The 23,527-nt window shown below is 38.7% G+C and overlaps 1 protein-coding gene across 1 annotated transcript in view; it reads left to right on the forward strand.

Moving 5' to 3' along the window:
- The window catches only part of SPINK5 (serine peptidase inhibitor Kazal type 5), a 75,901-nt gene that overhangs the window by 46,594 nt on the left and 5,780 nt on the right, over nt 1–23,527 (forward strand). Inside the window, exons 18-31 of the mRNA XM_047866275.1 lie at nt 328–415; nt 3,063–3,190; nt 3,837–3,903; nt 5,007–5,134; nt 6,949–7,051; nt 8,468–8,595; nt 11,806–11,875; nt 12,775–12,902; nt 13,322–13,403; nt 15,001–15,015; nt 16,541–16,668; nt 17,690–17,762; nt 18,842–18,969; nt 19,859–19,958. Coding sequence (XP_047722231.1) covers nt 328–415; nt 3,063–3,190; nt 3,837–3,903; nt 5,007–5,134; nt 6,949–7,051; nt 8,468–8,595; nt 11,806–11,875; nt 12,775–12,902; nt 13,322–13,403; nt 15,001–15,015; nt 16,541–16,668; nt 17,690–17,762; nt 18,842–18,969; nt 19,859–19,958 — 1,366 coding nt within the window. The remainder of the gene's footprint in view (nt 1–327; nt 416–3,062; nt 3,191–3,836; nt 3,904–5,006; nt 5,135–6,948; nt 7,052–8,467; nt 8,596–11,805; nt 11,876–12,774; nt 12,903–13,321; nt 13,404–15,000; nt 15,016–16,540; nt 16,669–17,689; nt 17,763–18,841; nt 18,970–19,858; nt 19,959–23,527) is intronic.

A 23,527-nucleotide genomic window follows, 5' to 3' on the forward strand; every position in this document is an offset into this window, starting at 1 on the left:
TTTTTTTTTTTTTTTTTTTTTTTTTTTTTTTTAATTTTTTTTTTCAATGTTTATTTATTTTTGGGACAGAGAGAGACAGAGCATGAACGGGGGAGGGGCAGAGAGAGAGGGAGACACAGCATCGGAAACAGGCTCCAGGCTCTGAGCCATCAGCCCAGAGCCCGACGCGGGGCTCGAACTCACAGACCGCGAGATCGTGACCTGGCTGAAGTCGGACGCCTAACCGACTGCGCCACCCAGGCGCCCCCCTCATTCCTTTTTAAAATACATTACCAAAGAGAATCGAAAACTGTACTTAGCTTGTATCTTCTTTATTTTTGATTGCAGCAAACTTGAAGAAGAAGAGAAGAAAAATAATAGCAAGGAAGGAAAGGAGAAAGTAGGAGCTGAGAAAGTGAAGAGAGAAGCAGTCCAGGTAGTTGTTTCAGGCCATCAGAGCCACATAACTGTTCCATTCTCTCCAGGCAAGCCTCCTGCTCCCACCTCCTTATCCCATGTCCTTAGTAACTTCTCGGACTGAGGACATGTATTGGATTCTCATGTATAAGGAGATCCCTTCTTCCTATTCAGTTTATTCACTCCAAGTACGATTTAGTTGCTTGTGCATTTGAGAAGAAGTCGATCACCATTTTCTCCACTTACCATGTGAATTGTAGTATCCCAAAAAAGAAGCATATACAGATTGCTATCTTGTATGAATGCAAATCAATAGAGGCAGATTTCAAAGTTTCCTCCATATCTTTTTATATAAGCATGTTTAGTTCAAAACAAATAAAACAAAAAACAAAACAAAACAAATAAAACCTAAATTTTAATCCCAATTAATTATCTGTGACATTTTGGGAAAATTACTTAACAGCATTTTTGAGCCTTGGGTTTACATCCTCACGTAATGATGATGATGATGGTGATGACTATTAATTATTTAGTTGCTGGCATATGTCATGTGATATAACAGTTTTATGTCTGATCTTTGTAGTAACCATTCAAAGTATGTGATTGTTATCTGTATTTTATAGAAGAGGACTCAGGGGCTCAGATAAGAAGTTAGGAAATATATATAGTTAAAAATTTGAGAGCTAGCAATTGGACCACACGTTCTGGCTTGAATGCCCATGATGCACCTTAGATTTTGCACCTTATCACCATTTGTATCATTTTTACAGGATGTGTCTCAGATCTTCACTGTTCCTCTCCTGTGTCCTTTTCTAATTTGGAAGACCTCACTCCTTAGTGTTCTGTCTGCTCTCATCTTTATTTCCTACAATCTACCCTTAACTCCAAAACCAAAGCAGTTTTGCAAAACATAAGGCAATCTGTGCCACCCATGGCTTCTAACTTACTCAGAGTAAGAACCAAGGCCCTTTTAGTGGCTTATAATCCCACCCATGATCTGACCTCCACCACCTCTCAGGCCTCATTTCCTATTTTCTACCCATTGCTGCCCTTGTGCCAGCCCTACTGGTCACCTTGTTGTTTCTTGGACATCCCAAGCATTAATTCAAGGTATCCCGTCTCATGGACTCAGTCACATTGTGGTTAAAGACCTGGGCTGAGACTGTCAGGACTCAAATACTGGCTCTGTCTCCCTACCAATAAGGCAGACAGTTAACATTTTTGCATCTTAGTTTCTTCACTTATAAAATAATAACTAAACTATCTTTATGTATATTATTTTTATGAAGTCCCAAGGAACTTACCCATATATAACAGCACATGTCTTAAGTCTTCAATATTATACACACAATGAACTTTACTTTCTATATGGTTTTCCTCATACTCAGACATGATTGTCCTTGTCTTCTATTTGTCAAAATTCTGGCCACTTTCCATGGCTCGGAATAAGTATTAGCTGCTCTCCAAAGATTTTCCCCATTTATACAATATACTTAATAGCTCTATCATCTATTATGCCAGAAATTTTCCTTTATTTCTCAATTATCTCATTCTTTTTATTTCAAGTTATAGATGGTTCTATGCATTTTCTTCAAAGACTCTAAACACTCTGTATTTGCTTTTTATGATTGCTCTAACAGATTATCACAAACCTGGTGGCCTAAAGCAAAACAAACTTACTGTCTTTGGTTCTTCACATTAGAAGTCTGACCTGGGTCTCAGTGAACTAAATCAAAGGGCTGGTAGGGCTCTGTTCCTTTCTGGAATCTCTAGGGGAGAATTTGTCTCTTTGCCTTTTCTTACTTCTAGAAGCAGTCCATGTCCCTTCCATTATCTTCAAAGCCAACAACATCACATCTCTGACTGTTGTTCTACAGTTGTATTTCCCTCTCCATCTCTTCTGTCTCACTCTTCCTATTGTTAAGGACTGACCCTTACAGTTACATTGGACATACCAGGATAATCCAGGAGAATCTCCCCATCTCAAGGTTCTTAACTTAATTACACCTGCAAAGTTCCTTTTGCCCTGTAAGGTAATATGATCATAGGCTCTGGGTGTTAGGACTTGGACAAATAGGAGGGATGGGAGCTGTTGTTCTGCCAACCACAAATTTTTTACCAAAAGAACAATAGATAATTCTTTCTTTCTTTACTTCTCTTTCTTTCTTTCTTTCTTTCTTTCTTTCTTTCTTTCTGTCTTATTTGTATTTTTTTAGAGAGAGTGCAAGTGGAGAAGAGGGGCAGAGAGAGAGAGAAAGAGAATCTTAAGCGAGTTCCATGCTCAACATGGAGCATGATGTGGGGCTTGATCCCATGACCATGGGATCATGACCTGAGCAGAAATCAAGAGTCTCAACTGACTGAGCCACTGAGGCACCCCTGCTCAATTCTTCTTTATGTATCTCACAGTATCTAGCCCAGAATAATATTTGAGTTGAATTGAAGGTTTTCTAATGAACTAAGTAATTGTAATCTTCTACTCCAGATAATGCGTGACCTTAAAAAGTCCCTAAAAAGCATCTTGGCTAATGTTGACCTTCTATATCACCGTTTTGATGTATCTGCTATGTTTGGGGGCGTTGTATCATAGGTTTTATAGGGGGTAATGTAGAGGAAGTTTTCCAGTATTTAGTCACCTGATTCTTAAATCCACCCTCATTTGGCAGGAGCTGTGCAGTGAATACCGTAACTATGTGAGAAATGGACGACTTCCCTGCACCAGAGAGAACGACCCCATCGAGGGCCCAGATGGAAAAATGCATGGCAATACATGCTCCATGTGTGAGGCCTTTTTGTGAGTAGAACCACAGCCACTGCTGCTGAGTGTGAGAGAAGATAGACCTGGGACAGGCAAGGGAGGTGATTTTGAAGGTTTTCTCTAGGAGGTAGATATGGAAGCTATATTTGCATTATTTTCAAGGATTTACAATTAAAAAGCCATATCCTTAGCACATTTCTTTGAGGTGTTCTCAGTGTTCTAAACTGTACTTGAATTGTTCCAGGGAGTACTATGTGCTAAGGGCAAAGTCCCCCAGAGTTAATGGCATACAAGGACTGAGAAATCTGTTCTCTGCTTACATACTACCATGAATAATCCAAAGATGTGATCGTTAGGTGCTAACAAATGGAACATTTGCTAACATCTAGTAAATATTCTCAAGCATCCTCATTGCTTTCTGGGGAGAAAAACCATATCTCTATTTTCCAGAAAAATGTAGTGGTAAATTTGCTTACTGGTTTGCTATGACATGTGTGTCTTATTCTTTAAGCAACATTAAACACAGAAAACAATATCGACAGGTGTGCGTTTACTCTCCTACTCCCAAGCTGAGTTGGTAGAGGTATGGAGGTAACGGGATATTTCTATCTAGAGAGAGTTCCCATTTAGGATAACATGTACTGGGTACTAGGAATGATTCTTCTCCCTCCCCCTCCTGCAGCCAGCAAGAAGCAAAAGAAAAAGAAGAAGCTGAATCCAAAGCAAAAGCTAAGAGAGAAGCTGAAAAGGTAGTTGTCCTGGAAGTTTAATACCACACTAAAAGATGAGGTTTTGCAGTTTCTCTGTAAAAATAACATGCAATTACTGAAAGCCTGTGTCCGAGAACTCAAGGTTCATCGAGTCTAGGAATTGATACAATTTTCTTAAAGGATCAAATACTTTAGGTTGTGGCCATCCAATCTCTGTCACAACTCTGCTGTTGTAGCTGTAAAGCAGCCGTAGATGATATGCAGACAAATGGGCATGGCTATGTTCCAATAAAACTTTATTTATTTAAGGAGGTGGTGGGCCAGATTTTGCTTACAGGCCATAGTTGGCAAACATATGATTTACTTCATTCCCGAGTTTTAAATGAAGGTTTAAAATCCAGAGAGAAGGAAGAACTTGCTTACAAAGGCAGTGGGACTATTGGTATCTGAAGCCACATCTTCATATTTCAAAGTACTCACAGTTAAAAAATGTAAACAAAAGAATTGAAACCTAGACCTCTGGACACCAAATCTAGCATTACTCCTAACCCACCATGTAGTTTTTGATGACCACATTTGGTGAAATCAGTTGTTTTCCTTGCTTTACCTTTATTTCTGGTGACAGCATTTGGGGGAAAATAAAAATAATACATTGGGTACACTAGGATAATCTAGGATAATATTTTCTTGGCTTCAAAAAGACTGATTCCAAGTATATTTTTTCAAATTTGTGGTCATTTCCTTGCCCCCATCAAAAACAAGTCTTATGTGTGATTGCAGATTCAGTCTGGATTTGGGGGTTACACCTCAAGGAAAAAGGAAGAGAAACCTCTTTTTAAATCGTGTGTGTTTAGGGGAGGGTGGGTGATGGGTATTGAGGAGGGCACCTTTTGGGATGAGCACTGGGTGTTATATGGAAACCAATTTGACAATAAACTTCATATATTGAAAAAAAAAGGAAAGAAAAAATAAATAAATAAATAAATCATGTGTGTTTAGTAGGAATTGATTGAAAAATTCAATCGCCAGGAAAAAATATATCTATAGGTCATTTTTTGTTGTTTCTAGGAAGCACTTAGTAGGAACCCAACAAAGTAATTTATAAGAAAATACCCCTACTCTTGCCCTTTCTCCTCCTTTAGGATACATGCAGTGAATTTCGGAGCCTTTTGCAAAATGGAAATCTTTTCTGCACACGAGAAAACGATCCCGTGCGTGGCCCAGATGGCAAGACCCACGGCAACAAGTGTGCCATGTGTAAAGCTGTCTTGTGAGTACACAAATGAAGCCCCTGCTGTGAGCTGGCAGATATGGTGGAAGGCAAAGAGCCAGGATGATAATATACATTTTGTTTGTCCTTTCTTTACATATAAAAGGAGCAAATTATTATCTGTAGAGCATTTTTAGGCAAATCTTCCTCTATAAAGGCCAAGATTTACAATTCTAGAAATAGACAATATATCTAGGTTGTTACATTCTCTCTTAGTTCTGGGGTAGAGCCTACCTATTAATAGATCACAACATCTTTCTTGGTAAAATTTTAGGTCCTTTGCTGTCAAATGGATCCCTTCTCTAGATTATAATTACCACTGGGAATATAATACACATATTTTGCTATCAGTCTAACTCTTCTACCTACATTTTTTTAAATATCACATTTTTCACAGAATGAAAATTAATTCTTTATACAAAGCTCAGAAGTACACATAAAATATTTAACTCATTTAATAGCCATTTACTGGGGCGCCTGGGTGGCGCAGTCGGTTAAGCGTCCGACTTCAGCCAGGTCACGATCTCGCGGTCCGTGAGTTCGAGCCCCGCGTCAGGCTCTGGGCTGATGGCTCAGAGCCTGGAGCCAGTTTCCGATTCTGTGTCTCCCTCTCTCTCTGCCCCTCTCCCGTTCATGCTCTGTCTCTCTCTGTCCCAAAAATAAATAAACGTTGAAAAAAAAAAATTAAAAAAAAAAATAATAGCCATTTACTGAGTATCTACAATGTACAATGTGAATAATGATTGTTCATAGATGGATTAAATAATCTTCTCAGAAATCATATAGTTGACTAAAGATTAGACATGGGTATAAGTTAATAAAATATGAGGGAGGAACTGCTAAATGAAAAATGATGTGTACAGTGTATTCTGGTACTTCAGGGAAGAGAGAGTTAATCGGAAGTTTTATAGGGGGACTAGAACTGGTCTTTATAATTTGGATAAGATATGAACTGTACAGGAAGGAATGAGAGGGGCAGAGGGCAATAGCATGGGTAAAGCTCTGAAATTAAGAAAACAGTAATCTGAACAACAAAGAGCAAGTCATGTAGTTTAGTTAGAACTTAGCCACTTTGCTGGCTTTGAATGCCAGATCAAGGATTTTGAAGTCAATGCTATACATAGTGGGAAGCTGCTAACATTTTTCGGGTAAGAGAGTAAGTGGCATAAATATGGTTCCTTTGGGAAGATTCATACATCAACAATAAAAAGTGGGGGGAAAGAGAAGGAAAAGACTAAGAATCAGAATGCTACTGGTGATGGTAGGGGTTTGCAGGAATCCAGGACCCACTAGATCTCATCAGAGCCAGAGGAATAAGAGGGAAGGTGAATGGATCAACATGGGAGATGTGAAAACAGTGTCACAGTGTCAACAGCCATGGGGGCTGCGGGGAAGGGGACAGAGATGGCTCTAGTGCTTTCTTCTTCATGAAAAGTAGAGAATACAGGAGCAAGGACACATTTGGTGGAGGAGGTAGTTCTTGTTGGATCTCTTGAATATGAGGTGTTTGAGAAGAATCCAGCTGGAGAGTCACAGTGAGCATTTAGGAAGTGGTAGTAAACCGCTCACGTGGCCTTGCTTGTGTTTGTGTACATGTTGGTTTTCCTCTACAGTAGTGAGAGCTCTTCTAGGCAGAAGGACTCCATGTAATTCGTCTTTCTATTTTCAAAGGAGGGCCTGCAACATAGTGGATGTTCAGTAAATGCTGGTGGATTCTGTACAAATCTATTTGGGTCACACGATGAGCAACTCACAGAAATGGGCTCCGCTCTCTGTAATCTGTTATTCCGTACTTCCCCCTTTCTAATTTCCAGCCAGAAAGAAGATGAAGAAAGAAAGAGAAAAGAAGAGGAAGATCAGAGGAACGCTGCGGGGCATAGTTCCCATGGTGGTGGTGGCGGAGGAGGGAAAGCGCAGGTGAGAGGACCTCTAATTTCCACGACCAGGGTGGACGCAAGTATCTGACAAGAGCACCATGGCAGAGCCTGGCATAAAGGGGAATGAATGTCAGGCTGAGTTTGAAAACATTCTCTGAAGGACAGGGGAGTTTCCCCTTGAAACTGCAGGGTAATATCTCAGCAAATTTTAATCTCTCTATGGCTCGTTTTGATTTCTTTAACCCTGGAAATAATTAACATGATGACCTCATCCCAATCTCCTGACCCCTTTTTATATAGTGTAGCTCTCAGGCCATCAATTGATCGTAAGAGTGTTAGGTGGTATAAACATGGAGATATTCCTCAGCAGCATCACATGCTCTTTATTTTCTTCTATTATTCTCTTTCCTTCGATAGGGTCACTTTTTCAGGGCATTTTTTCTGTTGAACCAAGGCAGCATAATATGGTGAAAGAGCATGGTTTTCAGAACCACATAGTTTGGGGTAGACCCTGCAACCCATTATGCAGCATTGAATAAATTACTTCATGTCGCTGAACTCTAGCTTCCCTTATCTAGCAGTACTCTTACAGGGACAAAATAAAATAATTTAGGCAAGTTTTTAGCACATTTTCTGAGACATTTTTAAGAGTCAGAATGACAGTGTTGCCTATAAACCCAGTCCTTGGGCCTGTGAACACTACTGCATAAGATTACAGCTGCTTGATTTTACTTCTTACGACCTTAGGATATCAAGATCCTCTCTTTGCTTCCAGATCTGACACAGGCCTGACATATGTCTTTGATAAATTCTGGCTATTCTGTTTTTCTATCTTTTCTCCCTAAGGAGAGGCTACATCCTCACTCTCAAGAATCAGCACTCAAAAGTCCCCTGTTTGTCTTCTCCACAGTTGTCTTGAGCCTGTCTTCCTTAGCATTTTGTATAACTTTGTACTTTCTTCCAGCAATTCTTTCTCCCTTCTGTCTACACCAGAGGTCAGCTTTTTTTTTTTCTCCTGTAAAAGGCCAGATAGCAAATATTTTAGGCATTGTGAGTCATATGGACTCTGTTTCTCCTATTCCATTCTGACATTATTGTGGGAAAGCAGCCATAAATATATCTAAATGAATGAGTTGAAGTGTGTTTCAAGTTTTGATTTGTAAAACCCCCATATATAAGAACAGCTGGATAGATTAGTCTTATAGGCTGTAGTTTGCCGACCCTTCATCTGTGCTATTAAATCCCAGCCAGCTTTATAATTTCCTTGTGTAGAACCTTAGAAGCAACATCATTAACTATGACAACTGACCTCTGAGAATATGGGTGATTCCAGTCCCTCTTTCTCTGTAGATAGCAGTGCTGGACATTATAATAACAGAAACTCAAATCGTTTAATGAACTTAACAATGCAACAAACCAAGTAATCCAAGAGACCTACTCTCCTCTCCTTTTTCAGGACCAATGTGCAGAGTTTCGGGGAAAGATGCAAAACGGAAAACTCACCTGTACTCGGGAGCGTGATCCTGTACGTGACGCTGATGGCAAGGCATACAACAATAAATGTACCATGTGCAAGGAGATACTGTAAGTACTTCTTTCAGCTGGCAGTCTCAAAGATAGTCCCCAGTCCCTCCTGAATGACTAGCTATTTCTCATTTACTTATAGCTCCCTCCTGAAAAATTATTTTTGTTAATTCCCAAGTATTATCTCTTTCCCTTATATCCCATGAGAAACAATGAGCATTAGCAATGGCAGCTAATCATTGTCTGATTCCCAGTCTGTTTTCTGTCATAATTCTGTGACCTGCAATTGCCATCATGATAGAGCATTTCTCTTTAGAACATATAATGCCTAAGTCCTGTGGAGAGTTCACGAAGGTCATTTGGAATAGTTGACCAGCATAGTTTAAGAGGGTTGTTTCTTGCCGTGTGTGTGGAACACATTTATTGCATAATCCAGAATGTTTCTTCTGTGTGTTTTCCCATGGTGAGTGTACTGAATTGGAGTGCTTTCTGATCCAACTCAGCCACTCTTGATTTGTGTTACTGGGTCAAGGAGCATAACCACCCTTGTACACGGAGATAGTTTTCTGGGTGACCTTGATACATACTCATAGTTTTAAAATTTGATGCATATATTATAATGATATTAATTATGACACTTAATTGATATGAATTTAATAAGTATTTAATGCTTCTCCACACATACATCTTTTTCACCTTTCTCCTTGAAAAGAAATTACTGTCTTGTGATAGTGTAGACCATGTGAGAAAATCTGATTAGTTCAAATGTTGCATTATATAGATGAGAAAAACTGAAATTTTTCTTTTTTTAACTTTTTTATTTTGAGAGAGACAAAGACAGTGTGAGTAGGGGACAGACAGAGCGGGGCTGGGAGAGAAAGAGGGAGAGAAGAGAGAGAGAGAGAGAGAGACTCCCAAGCAGGCTCTGCACCATCAGCACAGAGCCTAATGCGGGGCTTGAACTCACGAAACCGTGAGATCATCACCTGAGCCGAAACCGAGAGTCAGACGCTTAACCGACTGAGCCACCCAGGCGCCCCTGAAATTTTTTTAACTTCAGGGTCTCATGGGGAAGTGAACTTCAAAGCCGAAATCAGAATCCAGTTCCTCTGAATACTAGCCTAATATTTATTCACATTATGAAAATTTGTCAGTAGAAGCAGGGCAGTAGAGTAGAGCAGTGCTAGGGTTTTAGCATCAGATAATTTCAGCTTCATGTTCTGGACAGGTTATTCCACTTTCCTAGGCTTCCATCTGCTCATATTTATAATGGTGGTAGAGGCAACAATAATCATCATAGCCACTAGTGTTTGTTTTGAAAGGTAAATGAAAAGAACCAGGTAAAACTCTCTACACAGTGCCTTGCACAAAGAAGGCATTCAATAAATGTGAATTGTCACTATTAATGCCAACAGTAGTGTCCAGTAAATAATATGCATCAGCATGAATAGTAATAAATAATAACTAATGTTACGATTTCCTGCACTACACTGTGTTGTCCTTTTGCACAACTTCTACTTTGCAGATATGACTAACATAACTGAGAGAGCATTTCACTTAGGACTTTGCTTCTTTTTGCCACATATATTAATAGATAATTTTATTAAGGAACAAATGACGATTCTCCAATGCAAAAAAATGTATAAGATAAAATTTTGCCAATGTAATCATTGTCATCTATATTATAAGATACTCATCTGGAGTATTTAACAAAACACAACATAGATGGAATATTTTTTACAATCTTTAGAAATCACTCATCTGACAATGAATGGTTTTTGACTGTCTGCATTGTAACAGGCACTGGTCATGGACAAGCATTCTTCATGTGAACAAGACAAAGTTCCTGCCATGTAATTATAATGTAATATAGAATAGACAAGTTATAAATAAATAAACAAATAACTACATAGCACAGGGCTAGATGGTAATATGGAAAATAAAGCAGAGTAAGGCAACATAAGGGGATTGCAGTTGCTGCTTTATTTATGGTGTTCAGGGAAAGCCTGACGTGTGAGGGACACCCATAAAGAGTAAGTGAAGTGAACCATGTGGACATCTAGAGGAAGAAAGTTTCAGGCAGAGCAGGAACCAGTGAAAACTTTTGAAGATGTAAAATTACCAAGCTGAAAAACAGAAAGGAGGTCATCATGTCTCAAAATTATTGCATAGAAGATTGCAGAAAACGAGTATGGGGACATTAAGTAAGGCTTTTTTAGGCCAAGAGAAGGATATTGGATTTTATTCCATGTGTGAACAGAGGTCACTGGAGGCTTTTGATCAGAGCCATGATTATCCCTCGAGTGGCATTAAATTGAATCATTACAGTACCCTCTTCATCCAATAGTACTTGATTAAAATTTCATGACTTTATATTTGTTTGAATCTTCAGGATCTATTTTACTGCCACTTCCCTATTTCTTATACATGCAAAGGGAACTCCCTAAAAAGAATATATACATGTATATATGTTATATACATACATACACATGTTGTTTTGTGTACAACACCAAATGAAACTTGGAAAGAAAAGTAAATGTACTAGATCTTGAGCCAACTGCATCAGAATGACCTGGCTTGTTGAAAATCAGGCTACAGAGTCCCAGTCTAGATCTTGTCAGTAAACCTGTTGGGATAGTCAGTGGATCTGAATTTTTTAAAGTTTCACAGGTGTTTCTTAATGTGCATGAAAACTTAGAGAGCACTGGCATAAATATTTTATCAGAAAAGAGTTTAAAAAAAAAAAAAACATGATCCTAAGGTATTTTCTAGATTACTTATCTTCTTTCTATCTTGGGTTCCATACTTTAAAAACTAATACCCTAATGGGTTGATCTACAAGTCAAGGCACTAGACTGGTGAATTGGTGAGGTATTAAAAACCACGACGTAGCATGAAAAGATGAGGACACTGGGCCTGAGACTTGAAACTTGCCTCTAACTATCTGATGAGTTAATATCGAGAAGAGCTAATGGGTTCAGCAAACTTGTTCTGTGTTGTCCTGGGATTGTGAAGACCAAAGGATGAAAGTTAAAGGTAAATTTGGACACAAATAAAGGAGACTTTGAAATTACTTGAGTTTGTCTACCTAGAATACCTACCTACCCTATAGACCCTGTGATGAGGAAGCTTCTTGATAACCAAGCTGACTCTCAGCTTTGAGGATGCACAGAGATTCTATGTGAAGGAAATGTAGGATATGAACTCTAAGGCTCCTTCCAAACCTGAGTTTCTACTAACAGGATAACTATTGACTCTTGTCTCTTTCAGAGAAAGAGAAGCAGAGGAAAATAAGCACTCTGACTATAGATCAAATGAGACTCAATCAGCATCAGAAAAGGTGAGTCACTAACTAGATTTTGATAAAAATGGTCTTTCTGTAAGTCAACACTTGGCTATCAAAAATACAGAAAGAGAATGTCAATGTTGCCAACTAAGATCTTTGCCCTAAGAAGGTCAGAAGCCATCATAAACGTCAATATTGCTGATAACTTGTTCAGTGTGGAAATTTCATGCCAAACGGAAATCTTTCAGTCGAACAGATTACAAAGCACTTTTATAAATCGTAGTTTATTTAATTCTCTCAACAACCTGATCAAATACATTTTTTTAACCTTATTTTATAGATGGAGAGAATGAGGCTCAGCTGCTGTAACAAATTGCTATCGACAGTGGCTTGAAACAGCACAGATGCATTATCTTATATTTCTGGAGTTCAGAAGTCCTAACTGGATCTCACACTGTGTTAAAACTAAGGTGTCAGTAGGGCTGTGTTTCTTTGTGGAGGCTGGAGAGAAGATCTGTTTCGTTGCCTTTTCTAACTTCTGGAGGCTTCCTGCATTGGCTCATGGCCGCCTTTAAACTGAGCGGTGTCCACTTGAATCATTTTCATGCGGCATCACTCTGATACTGACTTCCCTGCCTCCCTCTTTCACTCCTGAGAACCTTTGTGATCACTCTGAGCCACACAGATAATTTAGGATAATCTGTCACCATTTTAAAGTCTGCTGATTAGCAATCTTAATTCTATCTTCCACCTTAATTTTTCCTTGCCATGTAAGGTAGTATATTTATAGGTTCCAGGAATTAGAATCTGGTCATGTTTGTAGGTCATTTATATTGCCTCCCAGCAAGGTTAAATGGCTTCCTGACTCTTGAGTCAAAATCTTCAGACTTTCAAGCCCAATCAAATACTATGTGAAAATAGTCATTTCCAATATCATCTTTCCTTATTTTTAGGATACGTGTGATGAGTTTAGAAGCCAAATGAAAAATGGACAACTTATCTGCACCCGAGAAAGTGACCCTGTTCGGGGTCCAGATGGCAAAACACACGGCAATAAATGTGCCATGTGTAAGGACAAACTGTGAGTATTTTTCAAAAATGGGGCTTTAATTGTAAATATTACAGTATAATAACCATTTCTCTTTTCTCATCAGTTTGAGAAAATGACTTTTTTTTTAAAACAGATCAGGGCGCCTGGGTGGCTTAGTCAGTTAAGCATCTGACTTTGACTCAAGTAATGATTTTGTGGTTCATAAGTTCGAGGCCTGCATCAGGCTCTGTGCTAACAGCTCAGGACCTGAAGCCTGCTTCGGGTTCCATGACTCTCTCTTTCTGCTCCTTCTCCACTCATGCTCTGTTTATCTCTCTCTCTCAAAAATAAATAAACATTAAAAAAATGTTTTTTAATGAAAAAAATAAAACAGATCTAATAATGAGGTGTTTGTTCACTCTGGCTGAAATGTTTTGTTTTGTTTTTTTCCCCCATTTTTTTTCTTCAAGGGAAAGGGAAGCAGCTGAAAAAAAAAAGAAAGAGGAGAACAACATGAGAAACACAGGGGAAAAGAGCAATGAAAACCAGGTAGTGCGTGTTAGACATACCAACACTTAAAGCTGGATGCTTGATTGTAAGGTTAATTCTTTCAACAAATATTGATAGAATGCCAACTGAACCCACTCATTGTGGGCATAATGATAAAACAGGAAACCATGGCCAGATGTGGCAAAGAAATAGCATGTGGACCAGTGCCCTAAAAGCAACTCTGATGCACTTAACCACCTGTTTGCAGGACCAGTGACAAGTGTAAAGTTTTGGTTGTTATCAAGGAGATTTCTTCTCTGAGGTTTTAAAACAAACAAATAAACAATTAAGCAAACAGACACCAAAATTACAAACAAGAAAGCAAATATCAAAAACTTGGAGCTCTGATGATAAATTCTTGACTTGGTGGTCCAATGTCATCTTGTATTCAATTTGGGCTTTAAATTTTTTTTTAATTTTTTTAATGTTTACTCATTTTTGAGAGAGAGAGAGAGAGAGAGAGACAGAGTGCTAGTGGGGGAGGGGCAGAGAAAGAGGGAGACCCAGGCTCACTGAAGTCTGAAGCAGACTCCAGGCTCTGAGCTGTCAGCACAGAGCCCACTGCAGGGCTCAAACCCACAAACCGTGAGATCATGACCTGAGCCCAAGTCAGATCCTTAACCAACTGAGCCACACATGGGCCCCCAATTTGGGCTTTAAAAATAATGCTCAAGGAGCAATGGGGTGTCTCAGTCAGTTAAGCATCAGACTCTTTATTTTAACTCAGGTCATGATCTCCTGTTTTGTGAGTTTGAGCCCCATGTCTCTGTCTCTGTCTCTGTCTCTCTCTCTCTCTCTCAAAAATAAATATTAAAAAAGTAATAGAAAAAACAATGTTCAGTGCTTTATAATACTAACACATAGACTGTGACACAGCACAATCTCCTCCAATCCATCTATGGACTCCAATTAGAAAAGAGAAATTGTGAAGTTTCCCCAGGGAAGTTTTCCCATTAATGAGGGAACTTTTCATTAGATCTATACTGACTTACAAAATGAACCATGAATAGTAATTTTCATTTTTTAAAAATATGTTGAGCATATGCATTTTGGTAAATGAATGCGCTTGAGAAAAGATTTTGTTATCCAACTCTAAATGATCTCTTTGGGCCATCTATTCTATTTGTAATCCTGGTCAATGTTTTTCTTTTTTTAATTATCTATTTTAGAATTTTCAAACAAAAAATACTCTCTACATTCATATATGAAAAATATCCAGACATTGTCTGTGTGTGTTTTGTGGCAAAAAGAGAACTATGGTCTTACCTACAAATGCAAAGTAAAATTTTTCACAGAACACATGCATCATCATATAAACCAGCCCAGTAGAAACTTTTGGTTCTAGAATAAATGTCACGGGGATATAAAGTACACATGGGGAGTATAGTCAGTAACAATGTATTAACTTTATATGGTAACAGATGGTAACTAGATTTATTGTGATGACCATTTTGCAAAGTATGCAAGTGCCAAATCACTATGTTGTATACCTGAAACTAGTATAATATTGTACGTCAGTTATACCTCCTTAAAAAAACTAATAAACAGGCCTTCCCAAAATCAATGCAGTAGGCGGTACTGTTGCAATTTTTCAGTTGAGAAAAACTCAAGGGAAGTTAACTACACACAGGTAATAAATAGAAAAGCCGGAGATTGCACCCACAAAGCAAAGATTGCAATATGGTACTATCATAAACATATAAGTGTGTGGCATTTGGAGTGTATGGAAAAGGAAATAATTCCAGCAACTCCCAAAAATGATGGCTGTGAGATATTTAGTATTTGGATCAAGTATTCAATTCCAGAGGACTTTTTTACTGCTGCAGTTAAAAGTAGTTCTGGGGGTGCCTGGGTGGCGCAGTCGGTTAAGCGTCCGACTTCAGCCAGGTCACGATCTCGCGGTCCGTGAGTTCGAGCCCCGCGTCAGGCTCTGGGCTGATGGCTCAGAGCCTGGAGCCTGTTTCCGATTCTGTGTCTCCCTCTCTCTCTGCCCCTCCCCCGTTCATGCTCTGTCTCTCTCTGTCCCAAAAATAAATAAACATTGAAAAAATAAATAAATAAAAAAAAATAAATAAATAAAAGTAGTTCTGGAGTTGTTCATGGGTATCACACTTTAAAGAAAGAAGGTTAACTGTCATCTAGGTTACTAGCGGTGTCTTTCAAGGGCATCTTCCCATATCTCTAATTTGGCTCTTTGAACTTACAAATTTCTGTAGATGTCCAAAAATTTCCAGATCCTGTGGACTCCGTTCCATTGCCTTTTTTTTAAGGTTTTTTATTTTTCAATGAATGTACAAAGCCACATTACCTTCTTACAAGTGCTTAGGAGTTTTATTCTCTGCCAGGTGAAAGCCCAGAAGACGGGAAAACTTGTTAACAGATTCCTGAACACGATTCCAATGTTGACTTTAATTACTTCATCACTTTGAGCCTTATTTTCTCATCTGTAAAATGAGGATAATGAATGTTTATCTTCTAGGTTTTTTTATGACAACCAAAGGAAATCCACTAGAGCACACAACAAAATGCCTGGCATATGATATAATACAGACTTGATTTTTGCCAAGAGAGCATCTTTCAGTTCTTTCCAGGGCTTTTGTATGTGTGGAGTATTACGTAGAGTTGCAGGGAGACAGGTGTAGCACTCAGCCTGCTGCAAATTGTGTTAACACACTACAGGCTGCCTGACACAGTAGTAAAATTCCACTGGGATGCTATGGAGAGGATTCTAACTTCATAAGCAGATATTGAATAAAGTTCCTTTGAAACACATTCCATTTCCAACATTTTGTTGTCTCTAGATTTTTATTTCCCCCCTTAAGTATTATAAGTTTATATCTCGCAAGTTACACTTAAAGTTTTAGAGATCAGGGGCGCCTGGGTGGCTTAGTTGGTTGAGCGTCTTGACTTTGGCTCAGGTCATGATTTCACGGTTTGTGAGTTCGAGCCCTGCATCTGGCTCTGTGCTGACAGCTCAGAGCCTGGAACCTGCTTCGGATTCTGTGTCTCCCTCTCTCTCTGCCCCTACCCTGATTGTGCTCTGTCTCTCTCCATCTCTCAAAAATGAATAAACATTAGAAAAAAATTTTTTTTAAGTTTTAGAGATCAGACTATCATGGTAACATCTCTTTTTTCCTCAGGATCGATGCCATGAATTCCGGAACATGGTGAGAGAGGGAAAGCTTATCTGCACAAGAGAAAATAACCCTGTTCGAGGCCCCGATGGCAAGATGCACGTCAACAAGTGTGCTATGTGTCAGAGCATCTTGTACGTGAAGAGGTTTATCAATCACTTTGGCACGTTGTGCTCATTTGGGAGGAGATAGTTATTTTTTTGTAATGTTTTTTTTGTCTCTTTTTTAATATTTATTTTTGAGAGAGAGAGAGTGAGTCAGGGAAGTGCAGAAAGAGAGGGGGCCAGAAGATCTGAAGCGGGCTCTGCTCTGACACTGGAGAGCCCAATGTGGGGCTCGAACCCACAAATCATGAGGTCATGACCTGACCCTAACTCCAACACTCAACCAGTGACTGAGCCACCCAGGTGCCCTAGAGATAATTCTTTTTAATTTAAAAGTTAAGACCCTGAGCATCACGCATTAAAAATATAGTAGGCCTTCACTTTAGAAGAGGATAGTAAGCTTCTAGAACACTCTCATAAGAAATTTTCATTTTGATAATGAGAAGCATCATTGTACCTGGAGCATCTGGGACAGGGAGACAGCTGTTGTAAAGTGTGCCAAAATCACGGACTTTCAGGAGCTGAGGAACACGGGACATGCCAGTTCACTCTGCAGTGTTTCACTTCCTCTTATATATAAAGGAAGAAATTACTACATAACAGACTTTCTGTGGGGACTCAAGGAGATAATATTTTTTAAACATTTATAAACTTTAAAGCAATATAACTATATAATGAAAATGAATATTGGAGAGTTCAGTTCTAATTTAATATGAAAAAGAAAAAAGAGAAATGAAACATCACACCACATGAGGGCCATACAAATATTTTACTAAGGAAAACATGCAATGGCCTTCTAGGAGCATATATCATTCGGGTGACAGCATAGTAGCTGAATTTATGAAAGTTGATAACATTGCCACAAATGAATTATGACAATTCCAACAATTAGGACTCATTAGTAAATATATATATAGATAGATATTAGATATTTTTAGATACGAGAAAATGGTGTTAGATTTGCTAAGGTTTGGAATTAGAGAAATACTTAGTTTAAAAAACTCACTAATAACCCTATAAAAAAAATGATCTAGGCTTTTTTATTCTGCAGTGAGCGAGAAGCTAATGAAAGAAAAAAGAACGATGAAGAAAAATCAAACACCAAGCCCTCAAATGACGCAAAGGTTATTTTTTCTTAATGTTTATTTATTTCTGAAAGATAGAGAACGAGCAGGGGAGGGACAGAACAGAGAGAGGAGGACAGAGGATCCAAAGCAGGCTCCACACTGACAGCAGAGAGCCCGATGCTGGGCTGGGAACTCACAAACCGTGAGCCCACATTGGACACTCAACCCACGGAGCCACGTAGGCACCCCACAAAGATTATTTCTTAAAAGATATGAAGATGACTATTTTGCCATCTATCCTCAGCATCTTACATTCTCCAGTTTTTGGATAATAAAAATGCTAATGTTCTGCTTCAAGGAAAAGAGACTGCTAATATTTGCATTTTGGTTATAACAACATTTTTTTCTGTCCTTAAGGTTTAACATTTTTCTCAATTTTGTAGAGAATTCTCCTGTAGTATGTGTCCACTATTGCTTTATTCTCTCCTCTTTGGGAGAAATAGGGATTGAAAAATAGAGTGTAAAAATCTTTACAACCTCAACTGCATGCTTATCTCTGACGCTAAATGTGAAATGAGGTTTCAGGTAGTTTGTTGACATTGATTTTTACAGTTCAGGTAATATAAACTAATTTCAAAGCTTCCTCTTCAGCTTCTCTCCTTGATGTCTTTTTTCTGTTTCCTCCAGATGGCTTTCTGAGCATCAATGACTCAATAGTGTGTATGTGTATGCTGCCTTTTCTATTTACTTTTCAATGCAAAGACATGTTCAGTCATTTGCAATAATAATCACATTTGTAGCATTAGATTCCTGTGATATTGTCCTTGGGTCAAGAGTACACCTCATGTGGAAAATGAGAGAAAGGAAGAAAGGAAGCAAGGAAGGAAAGGGTATGGGAGACAAGGAGATCTGTCAAGAATTACCCCCCTGCATTTTTGGGACCAGTGCAGAGAGATTCAGAATGAAGTGGGGGGTGGAAAGTTTAAAGTCTGTGTGCTCCTTGGCCTACATTGTCAGGGGAAGTGCACTGAGTCTGAACTCAGAGCTAAGAAAAGACTTTCTGAAATCAAGTTTGAGAACGCCACCAAGCCAAGAAGGGGGAAAATCCTGTTCACTTGACCTTTCTCATTTTCTAGGATGAGTGCAGTAACTTTCGGGAGTACGTGAGGAATGATGAGCTCATGTGCACGCGAGAGAATGACCCCGTGCGAGGTGCTGATGGAAAGTTATACAAAAACAAGTGCTACATGTGCAGAACTATCATGTGAGTAAGAGGATCCTGTTACCCTCTTCAGTGGGGCAATTGCATTTTTATTTTTATTTTTATATTTTTCAATGCAAAAAGGAGTTTTTATTAAAGCATGGAGATAGGATATGTGGAAATTGCATTTTTAGGAGCTACTGGTTAAATAAATGTGTGCACACAAATCAATGGAATCCTTAAAATAATCTTTAGATTCAAGGCCCTTAAAAGTTGAGAACACCTGGTATAGGAGAAAGAACACTTGGACTTGGGAGACAGGAAATCCAGGTGTAAATTCTAACTATGATATTTACTAACTGTGTCACTCAAAAGAAAAATTTTTTTCAACTCTCAGGATCATAGCTACAAGAAATTGTTCCAAATCTTTGTTCTGTGACTAGATCAGACTCATCAGAGAAGTCTTTCTTTTTAAGAAATATAGATTTTTACACCCCAAAATATATTGTCAGAAAATTCAGAGCTAAGGAACTTGTTTTTTAGAAAGGGTTTCTAGGTTATTTTGACAAACAACCATATTTGGAGACAATGGACATGGTAGAGATTAATGAGCATGACTATGAAAAACACTGTGTGAACATGATAATAATAATCAGTATTTTTTTTAGCTCTTTATAGTATGTTCCTGGAGATAAGAATCATCAATACTACCCTCTTTTTATGTTCTAGGAAAGCTAATCTCAAGGAATTGAAGCAACTTGTCCAAGGTTATATGTCGATTAAGTGATGAGCACTCTAAACCAGTTCGCCTTTGTGTACCTTTCTTTACATCATCCTCTGGTTGAATGTTCTATATCACATTTTATTCAGGGTTACTTAACATCCCCCTGGAAGTTATAGGAGGTAGTCTTTGTGGCTATACCTTTAAACTACTTTCTGTCTTCTTCTATAGTCAAAAAGAAGCTTTGGAAAGGGCAAGAATTCGAGAAAAGTCATCCCACATTAGATCTTCTGCAGAGAAAAACAGCCCAGCTTCCTCCAGTTCTTCTCTGGTAAGAATGGCTGCTTCAGAAAAGCTACTCATTAACTTAAAGCACCTATGCTTGAGGCGTGTTGCCACTCGCTCTCCATGAACTTCATTTCTATGGAAAGGCCTTGGAAAGGCTAATCCAGTGTAACTCCAAATCCTTTGTCTGTACTTCATGCTCAGTGAGAGTTCTGGGATGACTGGGCATATTATTCTGTGCTCTTTTAGATTATTAGTCCTGCTCCAAGCCAATTTAGTACGTTTTCAACATTTTAAAACATGAATGTGACTTATTGCTCATGTGGTCCAATAAATAATTTTAGCAGACCAGAAAGACTCCTCATCCAGCTTCCTTTTGCTCCCCATCCCCAAACCAGCCCTCCTCCCAATAGCCCAGAGAGGTGTGCTGAGCATGTTCAAACTTGTGAAATTCCACCAATCAGCAATTCACAGTGGTTAAAACTTGCTTCTTCAAAATACAAGTTGAAGGCCATCAGTAATGTATACCTTAGTGTAAATTAGCCTGAGAGAGAGAGTGCGAGTGGGAGAGGGGCTGAGAGAGAGGGAGACAGAGGATCTGAAGTGGGCTCTGCTCTGGCAGCAGAGAGCCCAATGTCAAGCTCAAATTCATGAACCATGTGATCATGACCTGAGTCGAAGCTGGACGCTTAATGAACTGAGCCAACCAAGCGCTCCACTGTTTGCTTTTTTAGAGCTTTGCCAAGGTGGGGACTAGAAAGGAGGAAAGGGGGGTAAGAGAACATGAAGTATACTCATGAAGTAGAATATCAAATTGGCCCCTAAAAGTGAGACTTTAGCACCTAGTCCGATGACCAAGAAAAAAAGAAAGAAAAGTATCAAACATGAATTTTATCTTATTATTTTCCCAATTTAAGTAGGATAATAGATGAGTTGTACTAGTGAAATACATAGTAGTGACATATTTCTAGTAAATTAGACACTTCGCTAGGAATCCCGTAAGCATGAAGATAAACTATTCACAAATCTGTTCTTTTTTCCCCAGCTTTATTGAGATATAATTGACATATAACATTGTGTGAATTTAAGATGTACAGTGTGTTGATTTAGTACACTTCTTTGTTGCAAAATGATACCACCGTAGTGTTAGCAAACATTGCCATCATCTCACATAATTACCATTTTTGTGTGTGTTGAGAACATTTAAGATTTTTCACTTACCAACTTTCAAGTATATAATACAGCATTATTAGCTATAATCACCATGCTGTATATTACACCCCCAGAATTTATTTATCTTATAGCTGAATATTTGTACCCTTTGGCCAGTATCTCCCATTTCCCCCAATCCTATTTCCCTGGTAACCATCATTCTATACTCTGTTTCTGACTTTGAATTTTTGGTTTCCACATATAAGTGATATCATAGAGTATTTGTCTTTCTCTGTCTGACTCTAGCATTATGCGTTAAAGATTCATCTAAGTTGTCATAAATGATGGGATTTCCTTCTTTCTAATGGTAGGAATTCCTTCTTTCCAGTGGCGTGGGTGTGTGTGGATGTGTATGGGTGTGTATATAACACATATTCTTTTTTTTTTAATTTTTTTTAATGTTTATTCTTGAAAGAGACCGAGAATGAGGGAGGGAAGAGCAGAGAGAAACACACACACAGAATCTAAAGCGTGCTCCAGGCTCTGCACTGTCAGCACAGAGCCCAATGCAGGGCTCAAACTCACAAACTGAAAGATCATGACATGAGCTGAAGTCGGACGCTTAACCACTGAACCACCCAGGCATTCCTATAACACATATTCTTTATCCACTCATCCACTGATGGGCATTTAGGTTGTTTCTGTATCTTGGCTACTGGGAATAATAAAATCTGTTCTTTTTTTTAAAAAAACATTTTACTGAAGTATAATAGTCATATAGAAGAAGTATGCTTTTCATGAGTGTACAGCTACATGAAATATCACAAAGGGACCACACCTGTGATAATAGCACCTAGGTCAAGAAATGAGATATTGCCAGCAGACCAGAAGCCTCATCAAGGTTCTTCCTAATGTACAATGTCATTTTGAGCTGAGCTTTTCCTTGGAGATGAGAACCATATCCATTATTCATTTCATCATCCATCCATTCATTTGACAAATGTTTATTGAACACCCACATTTTCCAAGCATTATTTATGTGTATGAGAATGATAGCCATAAACACAGCAGACAAAACTGTCTACACTCATGGAGTTTATATTTGAAGAACATAGGTAATCGATAACATGAATTAATAAAGTGTAAATCCAAGGGGGTATTAAATAAAATAACGATGTAGCAAATACTGGGATCGGAGTAAGGGGGGGATACAATTTTAAGTAGCCTGTACAGGAAAGCACTCTGAGGTGACATTTACACCAACGCCTAATGGGATTGATTCCATACATGTAAGTGAGAAGACAGCATTCCAAGAAAAGAATAGCAAAGCTCCAAGGAAGGGGTTAAAGACAGCAAAGAATCCAGTGTAGCTGAAATAGAGTAACCTCAAAGAGAGCCATAGAAGAGGAGGTCATTAAAGTAACAGAAGGCCATATTATATAGAATTTTGTAGACCAGACTAAAGATACTGAGGGGCCCCTCAGTAAAGATACTGGGTAGCTCAGTTGGTTGGGCCTCAGACTTGGGCTCAGGTCATGATCTCATGGTCCATGAGTTCGAGCCCCATGTCTGGCTCTGTGCTGACAGCTTGGAGCCTAAAGCCTGCTTCAAATTCTGTGTCTCCCTCTCTCTCTGCCCCTTCCCACTCATGCTCTGTCTGTGTCTCAAAAATAAATAAAACATTAAAAAATATTTAAAAAATAAAGACACTGACTATCATTCTGAACCAAGCTTTTATAAAGAGAAGTGATGTGATCTGATTTATTTTTTAAAAGAATAACTTTGCATAATATATTGAAAATAAACTACAGGGAGGCAAGAGCAAAATCTGGACAGCTGGTTAGTCATAGCAGTCATCAATGGAAGAGATGATGGTAATTTATACCACAGCAGTGGCGGTAGAAGTCATGAGAGGTGGTTGGATCCTGGGTCTGCTCTGAAGGTAGAATCAACCATACTTGGTTCAGAGTTGTTGTAGTACATAAGAAAAAAAATAAGCAGGGATGCCTGGGTTGCTCAGTCAGTTAAGCATCTGACTTTGGCTCAGGTCACGATCTCGTGGTTTGTGAGTTCAAGCCCCATGTCGGGCTCTGTGCTGACAGCTCAGAGCTTGGAGCCTCCTTCAGATTCTGTGTCTCCCTCTCTCTCTGCCCCTCGCCTGCTTGCATTCTGTCTCTCTCTCTCAAAAATAAATGAACATCAAAAAAAATTTTTTTTAATGTATAAAAAAGAAGAAAAAAGAGAAGCAGCCTGTCTTTGTTGTTTCCGTATAATGCTTTATCCTAGTAGTTTTGAACCTTGTAGCAGCAGATACATGAAAAAATACTAAGGATATATGTGGTTCAGTCCTGCCTTTGTCAGTGATTCATAGACGGTGCTTGTCTAAATTCTCCCTGATTATCTATTAATATGGAACTCATCATAATCTAAAGCAGTCCATTTGGATGTTTTAATTATTTGTCT

The sequence above is a fragment of the Prionailurus viverrinus genome, chromosome A1, assembly GCF_022837055.1.
Source record: "Prionailurus viverrinus isolate Anna chromosome A1, UM_Priviv_1.0, whole genome shotgun sequence".
Classification (NCBI taxonomy): domain Eukaryota; kingdom Metazoa; phylum Chordata; class Mammalia; order Carnivora; family Felidae; genus Prionailurus; species Prionailurus viverrinus.